Consider the following 18,358-nt stretch of genomic DNA (forward strand, 5'->3'; position numbering starts at 1 on the left):
GTGTCCCTAAGATAGGTGCTGTCCTGGGAAAGATCACATCGTCCCTCCTAGATCCTTATGGCTACTACTAGGACCCATCCACAATGGGACGGGCACTGGTCTCCATTCTGGTCGTCTTGTCTGTGGATGACCAGATGCTGTGTTTCTGTGGTGGGACAGTCAAGATGGCAGAGTTCTGGCCCTAGCTGGCACCCTAAACAACGTTAAGAACTTTCCCACCCTCCATCCCATACCCCCTACCCTGAGGATGGTGGCCCATGCTGAAATGAAGCAGGGCACATTACCTGGACCACTTCCTTCACCAGCGTCTTGTCAGTGCCCGTCTTGGCACGCTGCAGCCCACTCACATCCTCCCCGATCCACGTGATGAGGGCAAACTTGGACCTTTTGCTCATGGCATCACCGGTGGTGAAGCGTACAAAGGCGAACAGCCGGACATCATCTGTGGCCAAAACAAAGGAGAGTATGGCACTCTGTAAGGACTCTCTGACACCATGTACCCTGGGAGAGGCCATGAGCCACAGGCATGCGCAGTCAGAAGGTGGAAACTAGTGGGTACCAGTGTCTATGAATTACAGGACATTGTACAATACCTCTGACCTCTACTGCTAGACACAAGAGCAGCCCCAAGTTGTGACAAGCAAAGCATCCCTACACACTTTCTTTCTTCCTTCTTTTCTTCCTTTCTTTCTTTTTGGTTTTTTGAGACAGGGTTTCTCTGTGTAGCGTCGGCTGTCATAGACCAGGCTGGCCTCAAACTCACAGCAATCCACCTGCCTCTGCCTCCCACGTGGCGGTATTAAAGGTGTGCGCCACCAACGCCTCGATTGATTCTTTCTTTCTTTCTTTCTTTTTTCTTTTCTTTTCTTTTTTTTTTTTTTGAGACATGGCTTCTCTCTGTAGCCTTGGCTGTCCTGGACTCACTTTGTAGACAAGGCTGGCTTCAAACTCACAGGGATCTGCCTGCCTCTGCCTCCCCGAGTGCTGGGATTAAAGCCATCCACTACCACTACCCACTGAGCTCTCTTGCCAGCCCAAGCAGTTTGCACTCACATGACAGTATTGCAGAGATTGCTACATTTTTAATTTTTTTCTTCAAAATCTAAATGTTTATGACAGTTGGAAACTTATAAAAATGTCACTGGTAAAAAAGTGCACTCGAAGGGGCTGGAGAGATGGCTCAGTGGTTAAGAGCACTGCCTGCTCTTCCAAAGGTTCTGAGTTCAATTCCCAGCAACTGCATGGTGGCTCTCAACCATCTATAATGTGATCTGATACCCTCTTCTGCAGATAAAGCACTCATATACAATAAATAAATAAATTAAAAAAAAAAAAGTGCACTCGAGCACGCGCGCACACATATCATTTTTAAAGGACACGCCTGCGCAACCATCACCACAGCCTAATTCCAGAACATTCTCCCCATCCAAAAAGGAAAACCCAGACCCAAGAGCAGCAGCTCTCACGCTCACGCAACCCCACCCCACCCTCACCCCCAGCACGAGAGGGGTGTTGGGTGTGGGCAGTGTTTTATGTACTGTGTCCAGTAGCCAGCACTGAAATGTTTAACTGGATTTCACCCTTGACCTGCAGGGGAGGCAGGCTCCCATTCCAGCCACCTCCCTGCCAGGCTTCATACAAAAGACCCCCAGTGTCCGTTTCCACAGTGACGGTTTCCCAGTTCTACAGTGTCAATGTGGACTCTTGGGCTTAGTGACTGTGGGTCCTTGCCAAAGGCTCTTTGTGGGGAGGTGGCTGGAGACCCTGACCTCAGCCTCCATTCAGCCAAGTGCAGAGCCTGCCAGAGGTGTCGGCTCTCCCTGCCTGCTTCTTCTGTGTGACCCTCCCTGAGTGTTAGTCAGCTTTCCTGTGATGCAAGGGGACTTTCACAAGGTGGTCCTTTGAAGTCTAGCCCCCCCCCCATCCATTTCAGACACCTCTATGTGCTCTGGACATCACCACCCATTACAGCCATCATGGTTCTTTTACATTTTTTATTATATTTTTTATTATGAGTAAGTATAAATGATGTGTCCTCGGATACAAGAGGATAAATCTACGGAGTTAGTTCCCTCCTTCCACCGTTATGTAGGCTCCGGGGATTGAACTTAGGTAGTCAGACTTGCGTGACAATCACCTTTACCCACTGAGCCAGCTAGCAAGCCCCTTGATTTCCTTTGAAGAGTCTCCAGTAAAACTTGTTTAGGACACAAGGAATACCCCGTGCGCAGAAAGTAAGTTACACACACTCCTAAAGGCATTGGGAACCGTCCAGAACCTCATGCTGACTTCATTTAAACAACCATGAGGGAGCGAGGGAGGGAGGGAGGGGAGGAGGGAGGGAGGGAGGGAGGGAGGGAGGGAGGGAGGCCACTTATGGAGTGACTGGCTGGGTGCTTATCTAGCAGCAGTCTGCTCAAGAACACTGCTGACAGACACATTTTCAGAAGTCCAGAGTGACACTGCACTTACGAACGCTGGCCACCGGAGATCTGGCCGGACAGATCGTCGGCTGAAGGCAGACAGGAAGGCCTGTGGGTCTCTGCAGCATTTTTAAAACAGCATCAAAGCCCTGGGCTGTCACTGCCACCCCGGCAGCATAGGAGAGCAGGAGGCCCTTTTGGGAAGGCCAATCCCATTCATTGTTCCTTTCCTCAGAAGTCATCAGAGGACACACCCTAAGCTACCCCCTTCTAAGACAGCGGAAGGGAGCACGGAAACACGGGGGACTGATAAGCAGAGGGAAGTTCTCCATGTATGCACATGTGTGTACACGCTAAGGTGACAAACTAGGCAGAAGGCAGGGCACCTGGGCCTGCTGTCATTCCTCTCAACAACACTCTGACCCCGTGGGACTTGGGCGGTAAGGACCTAGAACAGCGGTTTTCCACCTTCCCTAATGCTGCAACCTCCCCTCATAACGTGGTGATCTCTAACCTGAAAATTCTCTTTGTTGCTACTTTACAACTGCAATTCTGCAGCCGGGCATGATGGTGCATGCCTTTAATCCCAGCATTCGGGAGGCAGAGGCAGGTGGATGGCTGTGAGTCCGAGGCCAGCCAGGTCTACAAAGTGAGTCCAGGACAGCCAGAGCTACACAGAGAAACCCTGTCTTGAAAAACCAAACCAAACCAAACAAATAACTGCGATTTTGCTACAGTTATGAATCATAATCTAAGTCTCTGTGTTTTCCAATGGTCTTAGGTGACCCCTGTGAAATGGTCATTCGACCCCCAAAGGGGTAGTGACCCACAGGCTGAGAGTCACTGGACTAGAGTTGGAGCCTGCTGAAGTCTAGGAGCATGGTTCTCAATCAGTGACCTGTCCTAGCCTTTCTGTACACAGGACCCCAAAGGACATGTGCTTGCTCTGCTGATCCGGGAACTCCAGGGGCGCCTCAGGAGTGGAACTTGAACAAGCCCCTGCTCTGACTCTGAGAGCCACTATGGAACGAATAAGGTACGGTGGGGATGTTGGGGTGCTAGCACAGGGATGAGCCCTTACAGCTAGTGGGGACAGGAAAGAGGAAGTACCGAGTTCAACCCCACCCCTTCCTCCTGCCCTACGCCCCTTCATTTAAGGAAGCGATCAGGCCAAGCTTCCTGAAGAGTCTGGGCCCCCTTTTCCACATGACCCGCTGCAGGATCAGAGGCATAACCATCAAAGGTGACAGGGCTGTCCCTCAGTCTCACCACCACCACCACCACCACCCCCCGCAAACCCCTCAAAAGCTACAGCAGAAGAGGCCTCTGAGCAGTGTCACAGGGAAATCAGACTTGCTTCTGTCTACTTCCTCACTCACCTAATATGTCAAGAGGCCGAAGACTGGGGGCATGCACTACAAACCCACTTGAACCCCACAGGGGACATCACCAAGGGTAACATGAGGCCAGGCCCATGCTGAAGAGTTGACAAAAGTTCTGCGCCTTCCATGTGTGTACCAGGCCCAGGCTTGACGACACAGTACTCTCCATCTCCAATTTAGGAACAGTGACACCTTTCTCACATCCAGAGAGCTTCTCATGAAAGCCACAGGCTGAATTAGACCCTAGCCAGAAATCCTTCACCTGTGTATCTGCTGCCTTTTTGCAGGCTGCTTTCTTTGAAAGCCGTGGGAGCAGGTGGGTCACTCACTACAGGCTCCTGCTTGCTCGCAAGGCTCCAGGCCTCCATCTCCTGAGCACCCCATAAATAATAGTGGGGGGGCCAGTGGGAATGCTCAGGGCACTGCCTGGACCCTCCTGTCTCTGCCTGGTGCCCACCCCAAAGGAGTTAAGAGTTGAGGAAAGGAGGGAGTCCCTAGCAAGAATAAGGAAGAAGAGAGCCCCCAGGGGCCAGGTAGGGGATGCTGGGCAGGGACAGCAATAGGGATGGATGTGGGGGGAACAGAGTGACAACAAAGGGGCATCACAGGCAGTGTCTAAATGGACTGCGAGCCAACAGAAAGTGGAGAAAAAGACAACGATTTTTTGCTATTTGTGCCCTGAAGCTGAACCTCAGAGTAAGAGAAAAGGAGAACGAGGAAAGCGAGAAAGCCCAGGATCATCTCAGACAGCTCCTGACCTTCCTCTCAAGCTCAGAGTTGTGCAAACAAAGCTCAGAAAGGGGAAACTCCCCCACACCAAAGAGCTCAGCAGCCATTTTCCCAAGGGGAGGAGGTTGCAATGTAGAGCAGGGGGCTGCAGGCTGGGGGCGGGGGCTGCAGACTGGAGGGGTGGCTGCAGGCTGGAGGGGGGGCCTGCAGGCTGGGGGCGGGGGCTGAAGACTGGAGGGATGGCTGCAGGCTGGAGGGGGGGCCTGCAGGCTGGGGGCGGGGGATGCAGGCTGGAGCGGGGGATGCAGGCTGGAGGGGTGGCTACAGACTAAAGAAGGAGCTGGAGGCTGGAGGGGAGGGCTGCAACTCCAGGAAGCTGGGAGGAATCGAAAAGAACTTCGACATTTTCCCAAAGCCCAGAGGAGGCTGGACATGGACACTGCAGCCTGGCTCCTGCAGCACCAAGCAGAGGAACACAGCCCCAGAGGGGCCAAGGCTCTCTTCTCCATCACAGGGGAAGGAGGGAGGCATACCATGACAGAAACTGTACTACTGATGAAGGCACAGCCTCTCCTCCCTCTGCCCTCACTATACTCTGTGGACTCCGTGCCTAGGCAGCAGAAAATGAAGGAAAAGATGGGAGTCTCAGGCTGATTTGAAAGCTAGGTAACAAATGGCCTCTGTTCATGACTCCACAGGCCCTGGCTATCCAGAGCAAAACATATAAAGTGCACCAGCACCCTCTTGTCCCCAACCCCCTCACCCAGGTTCTTTTGTTGGTTTGTTTGTTTTTCTTCTTCCAGTCAGGGTTTCTCTGTGTAGCCTTGGCTATCCTGGACTAGCTTTGTAGACCAGCCTGGCCTCGAACTCCCAGAGAACTGGAATCAAAGGCATGTACTACCACACCCAGCCTCTCTCTCTCTTTTTTAAAGACAGGGTTTCATGTAGCCCAGGTTGGCCTCAAATTCATCTGTAGCCTATGATGACCCCCGAACTTTGATCCTTTTACCTCTACCTCCTGAGTGCCAGGATTAAGACACGTACCTGGTTTATATGGTGCTGGGAGTAAAAACTAAGGCTGTGCGCATGCTAGGAAATTATTCTACCAACGGAGCTACATCCCTAACTACTCGGGAGGCCAAGCCAGGCAGGAAGATTTGCAAGTTCAGTGCCCATCTGCTCACCTAATGTGTCTTATTTGGAAAAAAAAAAAAAAAAGGAAAAAGGAAAAACAAGCCTGGAATACGGCTCAGCAGTAGAGTCTTGCCTAGGTGAGCAAGGCCCTAAAGTCAACCCCAGAACCATAGAATAATAAGGCCAATAATTTTGAACTAAATAAATAAAGCCTAGAAGACATCTCTGTCTACACTGGCTTGTTTTCTCAGAAGATGGGCGCCTGAGTCTCCAGAGTGATCTCACTCAGCACATGGGCATCTGTGTGCACAGTTTTGTATCCGTGGTCACACTGCATACACTCTGAGAGGCAACGCCCCCTGACCCCCGCAGCAGCCCAAACCATTCTGGCTGAGAGTTCTCTTCAAACACAGGCGACCAAGCTTTCCTGAGAAAATGTGGTAGAGGAAATGGAAGCAGAATACTGCAGGAGCTCCAGGGAATAGATTGACCCGGAGAACTAAATTACACAGAGAGCCCCAGGGCGAAGTACAGGTGTTTGAGCTAATCAGTCATCTCCCTCACCCTTAAATGGAAGACAAAGTGCTGAAACACCATCTAGACAAGACACCCTAGGGCCACTATAGGGTGTGGGGCGTGACCGCTAGAGAGCTGGCAGGCCCCCGCAAGCACAGATTTGCTCAATGTAGTTTTGATAAGTCAGCCACTGGACAAGCACACAGCCAATCTGTGATTCAGAGACTGCGGGCTAAAACAGATCCTTACCCTCAAAAAATAGACAGACAAACTGTGAGTTCAATGACACAAAAACACCCAAATAGTTGTTACTTGGGTGTTACTGGCACATCAAAGAAAGAAGGAAGTGAGCTCTTTCTGGAGGTTGTGATCAAGGAAGGGCTAAATGGATGAGATCGTGTTTGGTCCAAGTCTTAAATAGTAAGTTGGCCCAGAGAAGGTCTCGTGTAGCCCAGGCTAGCCTTGGAACTGTGCAGCCAAAGATGACCTTGAACTCCGGATTTTCCTGCCTCCACTTCTCAAGTGATTGGATGATCGGATTACAGGCCATTAACACGCCCCACTATTTTCAGTTTGTGCTGCAATGAGAACTGAATCCAGGCTCGCATGCATGCACGCATGCACACGCGCACGCATGCACACACACGCACCCTGCTAGGCAAGCATTCTACCAGCGGAATCACAGCCACAGCCAGCCTGGAAAACTACATCTTGTTCCTATTAATCCTAGCACACAGATGGTGCCTGGCACAGGGCATACTCCCAGAAAGAGCCTTCAACAGTCACCTCTGTGGTCCTCCTCAGTGTCAGCTGTTCAGTGCAGTGGGAGGTGCCATTCCCCCTGGGCATGGTCAGTGTGACTGCCACCCCCAGAGAAAACGCAGGAGATGCAGAGGGAGTTCACGGGCCACCTAGCAGCTGACAGCATTTGCGCACTGGACTTTAACCGCATGCACGCACGCACGCACGCACGCTCGCACACAGGTGCGCATGCACAGGTTCAAGTGCCCTTACCCAGCTGCTGGCCTGGGAGAGGCTGTGAGGTGGGGGCCATGCCTCCTTCACACATATCACCCAGCAAAATCATACAGGAGGGGATCACACGCTGCCTCAGCCAAGGGGATGTAAAGAATTTGACTCTCATTCTCCAGACAGTAACACAGTTTGTTCTCCTCCACGGACTCAGGCGACAGAAGCTCTTGGAGTGGCCTGACACATAGCAAGTTTTGGAAGTGACTGGACAGCTTAGCAATAAAGGCCTTCATACCCTGTCATCACAGCACTCCGGTGACTGAGGCAGGAGGATTGTAGCCTTAAAGCTGGCCTGTGCTTACATGGACACACTATGTTAGACAGAGGGAGGGAGAGAAGGAAGGAGGGAGCTGGTGAGATGGTAGGGAAGACAAGAACACCTGTGGTAACCATGGTAACCACAGGACACTGTTAACAGAGACTTCAGAGCAACAGGCAGGAAAGTAAAATAGGCTGGGTGCTGGAAGGCTCACCTAAAGCCACAGAGCAGCCAGTCCTGGGGGACACAGGTCTCTGGAGGCAGAACCCACCCTGAGGATGGTTTTTTAAGACAGGGTTTCTCTGTGTAGCCTTGGCTGGGCTGACCTCACTTTGTAGACCAGGCTGGCCTCGAACTCATAGCAATCCACCTGCCTGTGCCTCCCGAGTGCTGGGATTAAAGGTGTGCACCACCACACCTGGCCCCCCATAGGGAAATCTTAAGGGTAAATGTGTACCCAAGGACCCCAGTCTCCCATCATAGCATGGGCTCCTTTAGCTGGGCTTTACCATCCTCCAACATGGCCTCATTTTATTACTATCCTTTGTCATCTGGGGGGGTAGGGTGGATGGCTCCCCTCTTTCTTTACAATTTAAATTTTATTTTATTAAATTTCTTGTCAGTCTAACATCAATGTTCTGATTCCTGGAGCTGGTGACAATGACCTCACTGTGACAAAGGAGCCTCCACTGATATAACTTGGTGGAGGACAGGATGGGGGATGGCCCGGACTGCTGGCTTGGCCAAACGCCACAACAAGGTCCTAAATGGAGAAAAGGGAGGTAGGAGAGTTAGCACCAGGAGCTGGCATGAGAAAGGGGTAGACAGACACTGCTGGCTTTGAAGGTGGAAGGAGAAAACAGAAGCCAAGGGTACATGAAGGTCACCATCAGCCACTGTTCTTATTAACACTACCAACTTGCACATCGTCGGCACAGGTGAGTAGAAACAATAGAATACAAAATCAAATGACAGTAAGTACATCAGGCCAGATGAAAGACCAGCAAAGCTGGAAACAGCATCAGAGCCTGGCAGGTGATGCAAGGATGGTGAGTCCTAGACCAGCCAGGGCTGCCCAGACCCTGCCTCAATCAAAATAAATAATGAACAAGCGGCATTTGGGCAGGCCTGTCAATCCAGTCACTAGGAAGGATGAGGCAGGAGGAGTAAAGTTCAAAACCATCCTGGGGGGCTGGAGAGATGGTTCAGTGGTTAAGAGCACCACCTGCTCTTCCAGAGGTCCTGAGTTCAATTCCCAGCAACCACATGTTGGCTCACAACCACCTATAATGTGATCTGATGCCCTCTTCTGCGGATAAATCACTCATATGCAATAAATGAAATAAATAAATCTCTAAAAAAAAAAAAACATCCTGGGCAGCTTGGCAAAATTCTTATCTCAAAATGAAAAGAGGAAGAAGGCTGGGGCCCAAGCTCCATGGCGGCACTTCCCAGCATGCAAGAGCTCCCGGGTTCAGTCCTCTGTATCGTCCCCCACAGCAGATCCACTGCAAGTTAATTCTGAAGTGCATCGATGACATAAATATTAAAAGGCAATATAAAATCCTGCTCTCAGAAAAAGGCCTCTAGGGACCAACGCTCTGAGGCCGCCTCTGAGAGCAGAGCACACTGAGAGAGGCACTCTGGGACACAGGGTTGCAGGAAGATGCCTGGCGTGAGGCCAAAGCAGCCATGTGGTCAAGACTACTGACAGGGGCCATTTGCTCTGCGCTGATTACTGAGTCGGCGCTTCTGAAGAGGACAGTGGGACTTCCTGTGCAGACTCAGCCCTCGGGTGTGGCTGGGGACCACTTAGACAATAGTGGGGTGTGGTACTGTTCGCACACTCCTGTGCGCTCCCAATACAGCAGAGTGAAACAGACCAGGCTCTGTCCCAGGCTCAGATCCTAGCAGGGACAGAAAGGTATGTGTGAGCATGGCCTTGGGTTTTGCTGTACTCAGGCCCTGGTCCCAGGTTCAGCTTCAGGAGGGCCCTAAGGTAAAACAATACCCAGGTGGCAGAGGATGGCTGAGCCCGGTGGTTTAGACCTGCCTGATCAGAGGCTAGCTCTTTCAACACACAGTGGGACACAGAGAAGCTAGGTGACTTGCAGAGGTCACATGGCTCACATGGAATACAGATGACACTGGAGGCCAAGCTATAGATTTCCTTCTCAAAGTAGAAACAGAAGGCCTGTCAAGGGAGCAACACACTCACGGGAGAAGAACTTAAGCCCTGGCTACCATAAACATCACCAAGAACAGGAAATCTCTTCAGGACCTTGCCCCCCCCACCCTATATATATATATATATATACACACACATATATAGTCAGTACCATGAGGATAAAGATAGATGGTGTCTGAGTAGAGGGGACATTTACCCTGGGCCTCTCTGGGTATCCCTGGAAAGCAAAATGGAAGAGAACACACCAGGTAGGAACCCTTGCCCACAACATCTAAGGAAGAAGGGGAGGGTAGCATGGGGGGGGGGGGGGTGCGGGCAGGCAGTGGGAGGGCCGCAATGCTTCTGCTTGCAGATCTTCAGGTCTTCCACTGTCCACCCCACATGGTAAAGGAAACTGGCAGGCTCCTCAGTGGCGAAATATCGAGACAACCCTGCCTCCAGGTGTTGGTGTTTACAGTCCCTTTTAGAAGAGCAACATCTATGAAAAAGACCCCACATGACCAGGATCTCTGCTCAGTGAGTCCAGAGGTGTGCGTGCTAGCTAGCTACCCTGCCCTGAAGGTCTTCCAGGTCATTCCCAGCAAAAGGAACTTCTGGACAAAAGCCATGTAAAAATGCTGTTGTGAGTTGGGGGGAGAATCTCAAAGTGAACTCAGAAAGTCACTCCTGGCTGAAGGACCAGGTCACGGGGTCAAGGACAGGACTGGAGTCAGCCCAAAGGCCTTATTCAGTGAATTTAGTAGCTGTGAGACAAGGCCACCATGAAGGACTCTCAGGCTGACAGGCAGGAAGGAAAGAGGCAGAAGAAGAAAGAGCAGAGAGGCTCCAACCAGCAGGAGGGGGCAGGGTGGAGGGAGAGGGCAAGTGGAGGGAGGGGGCAGGTGGAGGGAGGGGGCAGGGTGGAGGGAAGAGGGCAGGGAGTTTTTTTTTCTGAAAAACAAGGTTTCTGGTAACACCAGAAGAGGTAAGTAAAATGCAAAAAAAAAAAAAAAAAAGAAAGAAAAGAAAAGAAGACAAAGAGGCTGGGCACAGTGGCAGCTCATACATTTAATGCCAGCAGACAAAGGCAGGTGAGTTATCATGATTTTGAGGCCAGCCTGGTCTACTTAGCAAGTTCCAGGCCACGACTCCACAGTGAGACTGTCAAAAACAAAAACAAACAAACAACAAACCCAAGAAGGAAAATAAAGCTGCAAAGGGAGAAGCGGGGAGGGGTGTTTGTAACACCCAGGAAACCCAGAGGGAAGGCTGCCAAGGCTGCAGCAACTCCTGAGGGCAGAGATTAAACGTGCTGTTCTACAGAGGGGGGCACCGACTACTCCTGAGGAAGATAGACATCTGCCAGCCTATACCTGCAAACACGGGCACAAAGCCAAAGGCAAGAAAAACTTCACCAAGCTATAAAGCCAAAAAACTAACACAAGCTATATTTACCACCCTTGAAGATAAATAAAATAATAATCCACCAGGTATGGTGGCTCATACCTTAATCATGGCACTCAGGGGTGATTTTAAGACTATAAGGCCAGCCTGAACTACGCAGTGAGTTCCTGACTAACCTGGGCTACAATCTCCGAAGGATAGAAAAGAAGTCAAATGGCTCAGGGAAGTGAACAAACTATATAGAACAGCTTCCGGCATGGCTGGATTAAGGGACCATGCCATGCCAACTGGTCTCCAACTCTGACCTTTGCCTGAGCCACGGGCAGGTTCTCTGTCAGAGGCAAATGGGTCCTGTGACTCCAAGCCTTCATTATTCTCTCCAGGTTTAATCCCAGAGAAAGATTAAAGGACTCTTTCCCAACAGCCCTGTCCAAAGTCCCAGTTCCAGGAGCAAGCCAGATCAGCTTGAGAAGTCATGTGAGGCCCCAACCTTGAGCTAATCAGTGCAGTGGTGATGGCTTGTTCTGATTGGCCAAGTCTGGGTCACATGTCACCTGAAAGCCATTCACAGACACACACACACCCCGTTCAACCCTCTCCCGCAAAGAACAGGATGCAGGTCTGTGTCCTCAGTCAAAGAGGCTTCAAGCTACTCTGCTGTGAGCTGACCAGAGAGCATCATGGGAATATCACCTAGCCTAGCCTTCACCTAGCACCTCTGCCAAACAAGCTTCATTGCTGACACTCTCCCTGAGTACCCTTCTCCGGGGACCACACGCCACATATCCAGTTTACTTCAGTCTGCCTTGGCCAGGCACCTCCCGAGATTGTTATGCTGGCCCTGTACACATATTGAGCATGTACTTTATTCCGGGCAGCTCTTCTGTATCCCCTCATTTTATCATCCACGCTCATTCTCAGCTCATAGAGGCCGAAACAGAGAATCTGGGAGACCTGCCCAAGGTCGCATGGCTCAGCCAGGCTTCAGTTAAGAGGAAAGACTGGATGCTGTGCTGTTCCTTCCCCACAGGCTCCCAGATCTACACCAGAACACTGGATGCATTCCCAGAAGCCTGGGTTCTTTCCAAAGGAAACTGCTTGCAGCAAAGACTTTGGGTCCATCGGGAGAGGATTGGTTAGACAATGTTGCAGTTGACAGAGTATTATGTAGCTGTTTTAAAGGGGCCACAGAGAAAAAAACACCGGACAGCCCCAGCAGGGAAGGTGGGTGGCCCAACAGCCACAGGCGGATCCCACTCTGGATGGGAAAATAGAGAGAGAAGTATTTCAAGAATATAGACAAAAAACTAGGTCCACCATCATGTGGTCAGTCCTCTTGAGAGACTATGGAACATCTGCTGAGTGTAGGAATGTCTCTACTGCTGCACCTCCCCTCGGTTCTCATAACACAAGTTACAGAGTAGCCACTGGTGCACAGGATGAATGAACGTGAAGACCAACGCCAGAACAAATGAAAGGGTGAGCACATTTCTGAATGGTCTTCCTTTCTTGGCACTGGCTTTCTGAATACTGTAGAAACCTTCTACAGGTGGGCGGCCCCGTTGATAAGAGGGTGGTTGTACTAGCCTGAGCACCTATGCCTGGATTCCCAGCGCTCAAGTAAAAGCTGGGTATGGGAGCATGCTATAAGCCCTGTGCCCTGACCATCCAGACACGAGCTCCAAGTTCAATATAAGATCCTGTCACAAACACTAAGGTACTAAAGCGAGCAAAATGGCTCAGCGGATGACAATGCCTATTCCCAAGGCTGACTGACTGACTGACGGCCTGAATTTGATCCCTGGATTCCAGGTAGCAGGAAAGAACTGTGCACTATGGCATGTGGATGCACGGGACCAACACACACACACACACACACACACACACACACACACACAGAGACATTTTAAAACAAAGAACGATCAAGGAAACACCACTGACCTCTGGACTCCACACACATTCACATGCACCCGCACACAGGCATGGGCACACGTACATATGCACTCACCCATGCATGTGCACACACACAAAGACTCTTGAGCTATCTGTACAGTACAAAACCAAAATGTGACTCCAGACACCTGCAGTCTCTGCCTTGTCACCCATGCCAGACTTATGAGCCCCTCCCTTACAAATGTCATGCAGATGGCACATCCTCTTTGGTTGGCAAATGGTCCCTCCACCTCTGTGGGCTGAGCTGTGATGCTGTCTGACTTCACGTGGCTCTCTAGGGGTCCCTGTAGCCCCTAGCCCAGCTCAACTCCTTCCCCTATCTTACCACCCTCACCTTTCTGTCATTTTCAGCCTGTACCCCATTTCTGCATGACTTTCATCCCCAAATAAAATGCCAGTCCTACTTACTTAGAACTTACAGTGCCCTAAGCATATGTTCCTGCTGATTCCACTGTAGCAGAAGGGTCAACAGATGGGCAGCTTGCATGCTTCAGGAACATGAATCTGAACCCAGAACATTGACACAGCCGGAGCCTCTCGGCACCATGGCAACCGCTTCTCCCCATGGACTGAGCAGCTACTGCAAACAGTTCCAGGCTAAGGTTAGTGCCACAGGAGGCCATTGCAGACTGGATGTGGGTGGACCCACTGTGTGCTGGGCTAAGCACCCACTGAGACTCTCAGGATGGAAGCTACAGGAATGAAAGTAACTTCGTTAACTAATATTTATATATTATATAGTTCTGTTATTAATATGCAATTATTAAGAAATAATTCTGTAAGAAAGGCAGAGTGGGACTCTGTACACCTCTGAAGTGCTTGGAAACAAGAAAAAAGCTTTTCTGGGGCCTGCCAGGACTGCTGACGGGGACCGTTTAATCTGCAAACCATCCCACAAAGAACAAGACCCTAAACCTCTTCCTTAGGGCCAAGAGCATCCGGTCCCAGAGCCCAGTCCCAGCTCCGTATCATTCCTCGCTGTGTGGTGGCAGGTAAGTCTCTTAAGCTCTTTGGGCTTTGGTTTGCAATCATGAGGAATCAACCCACGCAAAGCATGGCTGGTCAGATATGGTGGTTGAGGGTGGGACATGGTGGCTGAGGGTGGGGTCCCTGGCTCAGCAGGGTAGGGACGGAGAGCGGATGTGGCAAGCTGAACCATCTGTACACTGTCCACCAGATGGCCGGGATGAGAAAGCAGACTGCAGCTGCTGCAGGCAAGCCTCAGATTCCACGGCCCATTCACAAGGACCAACAAACAGCCTGCAGAGCATTTTTAGACCATGTGCCAGACGCTTGCCATCCCATCCACATAGAGGGTGAGCAAAGGGAGATCTGAACAGAAAGGCACAGCACACCAGAGGAAGGAAGTGTCTCCCCAAGCACCATCCAGGCCGGATGTCCAACAGCCAGGAGTATCAGTTAGGAATCTGCCAGCAGGATGCTTGGCCTTCCTCTGTCACCTTCACTAGCTTGGTGAAGAAAACAGTCACAGAGGCAGGATGGCTGGAGACAGGCTCCCAGTGAGGAGGGGAAAGCTGGGTTTGGTGAGAAGGGAAGTGGGCCTGTAGCACCCAGCCCCAGAGACTATGAGGCCAGTCTTGCTGACGGACGGATGCACTAACTTCTGGGGAAGTTAAGCCCACACTTGCCCGCTTTGGAAGCATGCACTACAGTTTGAGCCGCTGAGATCCTGCCCCTGAGCCAGAAGCCTGCACCCGGGCTCCAGCTGTGCCCTTTATGCTGATGTTGTTTTAAGTGAATTATTTACATAAGCGATGAATACAGGGTCTAGATGCAACTCCCAAAAGCCATTTTAGCTGGGAGAACACTTACACGCATGAACACACAACCGCACACTAATCTTAGTACCACACAGCACAAAGTAAATGCCTTTTGAAATGAACTAAATGCAAGAGATGAGTCAATTTAAAAAGCTATGCAGTCGGGCATGGCGCTGCAAGCCTACAATCCCAGCACTTCGGAGGCCAAGATGGGAGGATCAGGAGTTCCAGGCGCACAGCTGCATAGCAACTTTGAGGCCAGAAAGCGATTAAAGAGTCAAGTGGCACAAACCAGAAAGCAGAAGCAGCAGGAACATCACAAGTTCAAGGCTTACCTGGACTACTGAGTATAAACCTGTCTCAGAATAAAATGGTTTAAACTTTTTTTTAAAGGCTAAGATGTGCCTCAAAGGTAGAACATGTGCCCAGCATATTCAGTGCCCTATGTTCCATACCCAGTACCAGTGGGGGATGGGGTGAGGGTGGGGGAAAAGAAAGAAAGGAATAAGAAAAAAAGAAGGCAGTTAAGGAAAGAAGTCACATGACCCTGGCTTTATTTCTGTACATCACCAGTAATGCTGACAAGCACTGAACACTTAAAGTTGGAGATTGGTATTGTTTTTAAATTATTTGTATTATCTGTAGGTCTGGCTAGCAATCAATTTAGACACAGACACTTGTTATATTAAAAAAAAAAAAAATAGCCTTAGTTAACCTGGGGCAGGGCAGACATTAATCCTCTAAACTACTTCCCATAGTGGGGCAGGTATGGGATCCCTGCCTCAATTCCATGCCATCTGTTTCTAATAATTTCTATCAAGCTACCTACCATCCATAATCCCATATACTTGTTAATGTTCTTTATCTGGGCTGGATTCTCCATCCACACCGGCCATGTGCTTCTCCTCCATCTAACCCATGGAGGCCTTCCTCTCTTCCTTCTTGGGACCCACCCTCTCCTCTGGTTGGTTCTCCTTCCTCCTGGGGTCGATCTCTCTTCTCCTTCCCAGGACTCCCCTTTCTCTAAGCCCCGCCTATCTCCTTTGCCCTGCCCAGGTGGGGTGGCTTTTTTTATTAATCAAAAGGTGGGTCACAGAGACAACAAGCAGTAATTAGCATCAAAATACATCAGACCATCCCGCCCCCCCCCCCAAACAGGTAGGTCAATGTCACAGCAGCACTAAGAGACTGACAGGTAAGGAACTGTGGCCCCCCACAGGGACTTGTCCCAACCCACCCAGCTGGGAAGCAGCCCCAGTGGGATTCAAACCCACAGCCATCTGCCAGGAGTCCACACCCTAGCCCCCAGGTGGCCTGCCTTTGTCTGACATTAGTTCCAAAGCTAAAGACAACAGGGGACAGAGGACCTGGGACCTCCTACTTACAATCTCTTTAAAGGCTCTTTTGGGGGGAGAGGGGGAGAAGAAGGTGCACAGCCTAGGCTGGCCTCCAACTCTCCATCCTCCTGCCTCTGTTTCCAGAATGCTGAGCTGCACTGTACACCAGCTCCTTAAAAGATCTCATTACCAACTGTGCTTATTTGTATCATCTTCCCGGCACTGTGGCCACTCAGGCCACGTGTTCTTTCATGATTCACACATGCCAGGGGAAGCTCAGAACACATACAAACCTTACGGTTCTGGCATGATGTTTTTACTAAGTCACACATGTGCATGGACTCCTTCATACCAAACCCCGGGCCACTTCTGATCCTAGAGCTTCCTGGCCATGTCCCACCCGAGCCAGTGGCCATTGACTCCAAAGGAAACTGGCCACTTGGACCTCACAAGTCAGCTTCACTTTCTCCGGGCCTCGTAATAGCAACATCAGGCATCTGTTCTTAATACGAGGTTCTGTACTCTTCAAATTAAAGGCTCATACAGAAACAGATACGGACAAAGATGGGAGAAGAAAGGAGGGTGGGGCCCTGGGTTCTGCCTTCAGCTTGCAGCCCCCAGAGGCTTCGCCGTGATTGTTCACTGACCAATCAGAGAGGATGATGGATAGGGTTGGACACTGGAGTTTGAACTGCCCATCTGACCTGGAAACCCAGTGAACCACAGGGGGTGGAAGAAGCAGTCGGACACTGCCCGGGGAGGAATCTACCTGGGTCACTTTTGCTGCTGGTGATGTCCACAGAAGTTGGAGGGGTGGGGGGCAGGTGAGGGCCACACACGGGACTTTAGAAAGCTCAAAGCAGAGCCTGGCATGGCTGTGCACGCCCACCATCCCAGTACCAGTACTAAACGCTTGTGGAAGGAGGGTGGCCAACTGGAGGTCACCCTGGATATAGTGAGCCACTGTCTCAAAAAAAAAAAAAAAAAACACAACAACAACAATAAAAACAAACAACACAAACAAAAAAAAACCCGGATGCCCATCACTTCGCTGCCCAGGGTGCCCACCTTCTCCCAAAAGGTCTCAGGGCGCCCTACCTGTGCACTGCTGAATGAAGTGCTGGTAATCCGCTCCCTGATCGCCGGGGACAATGGTGGCGCCGTCATATCTGAAACGTCACCCTTTTGGTTGGAGGAACAAAAGAAACATAGGTGAGTGGCGGCGGCGAGCAGCACGAAGCAGGTCACTACGGGCATCCCCGGCCCCGCAGCTTTGCTCACCAGATCACTTCCGAGCCGTCGTCCCGCACTAGGTTGTACGCCGCGCGACACGCCTCCTTGTCGATCTTCGTGGCCATGGCCGCCGCGGAAACACTACCGGAGCCAGTGAGCGCGCCCCTGATCGGCTGCGAGGGTCCAGCGGGAGCGGAGAGTGAGCCGGGAGAAGACCGCAACACTGAGCTGCAAACTAAGGTACTCCAAGGGGCGCCAGCGGCTACTGCGGAGCTAGAGCGCGCGCCGGTACTCCACTCCCACGGAGGCCACGCCCCTTCGTCGCCATTGGTCATGAGGGGCTGAGGCGGGGCGTCTCGCACTTGCAGCGACCAATCCCAGCATGTGCGAATTGCGCAACTCCGCAGAGGGCTGGAGGAGGGGCTCTTCCTCTTCGTCCTCCCTCCGCCTCCTTCCCTCCCCGCTCCGTGGGCCCCCAACCCCTCTCTTTTTCCACCACTTTCTGAGTTCTCCAATCTCTCTCGCTCTCCTTCCTTCCTTCTCTGTGTTCTCCCATCTTCTGCTTGCCTCATCCCGTTGCCCTCCCTCTCTTCTCTCTGCCTCTACCGTGTTCTCCCCTCTTCTCATCTCTTCCGTTTATCCCACCCCAGCCCCTTCTTCCTCCTCCCTAAGGCCTCCTTCCTCTTCCTCTCTTTCTACTCCTGAATCATCCTCCACCCTCGTGCCCTCCATCAGTGAGCCGGGCTGCAGCGCTCGCCACCCCCTCACTCCCAGAAGGATAATTTAAGTCAGCAAGTCAATTGAGCCATTCCGGCCAAGGCTGGCCTCTAAACCCAGTGTTTGCTCTTTGGATTCGGAGTGGAGGAATTGGGAAGAAGGAAGGAAGCATTTCATTTGGAATCACTGTTGACTTTGCATCCTGGCTATCTGAAGTCACAGGGGGCACCTGTTTTTTTTTTTTTTTTTTTTTTTTTCCCCCGAGACTACTTTTCCCTGTGTAGCATTGGC

At 51.2% G+C, this 18,358-nt stretch overlaps 1 protein-coding gene across 1 annotated transcript in view; it reads right to left on the reverse strand.

The window, feature by feature from the left end:
* The window catches only part of Cotl1 (coactosin like F-actin binding protein 1), a 30,249-nt gene extending 12,627 nt beyond the window's left edge, over positions 1-17,622 (reverse strand). Inside the window, 4 exon segments of the mRNA XM_051168889.1 lie at positions 285-442; positions 17,216-17,291; positions 17,293-17,299; positions 17,399-17,622. Of these exon segments, the coding sequence (XP_051024846.1) occupies positions 285-442; positions 17,216-17,291; positions 17,293-17,299; positions 17,399-17,475 (318 nt within the window). The 5' untranslated portion in view covers positions 17,476-17,622.
* Positions 17,623-18,358: the final 736 nt, after the last annotated feature.

This window comes from Acomys russatus, chromosome 26, assembly GCF_903995435.1.
Source record: "Acomys russatus chromosome 26, mAcoRus1.1, whole genome shotgun sequence".
NCBI lineage: Eukaryota > Metazoa > Chordata > Mammalia > Rodentia > Muridae > Acomys > Acomys russatus.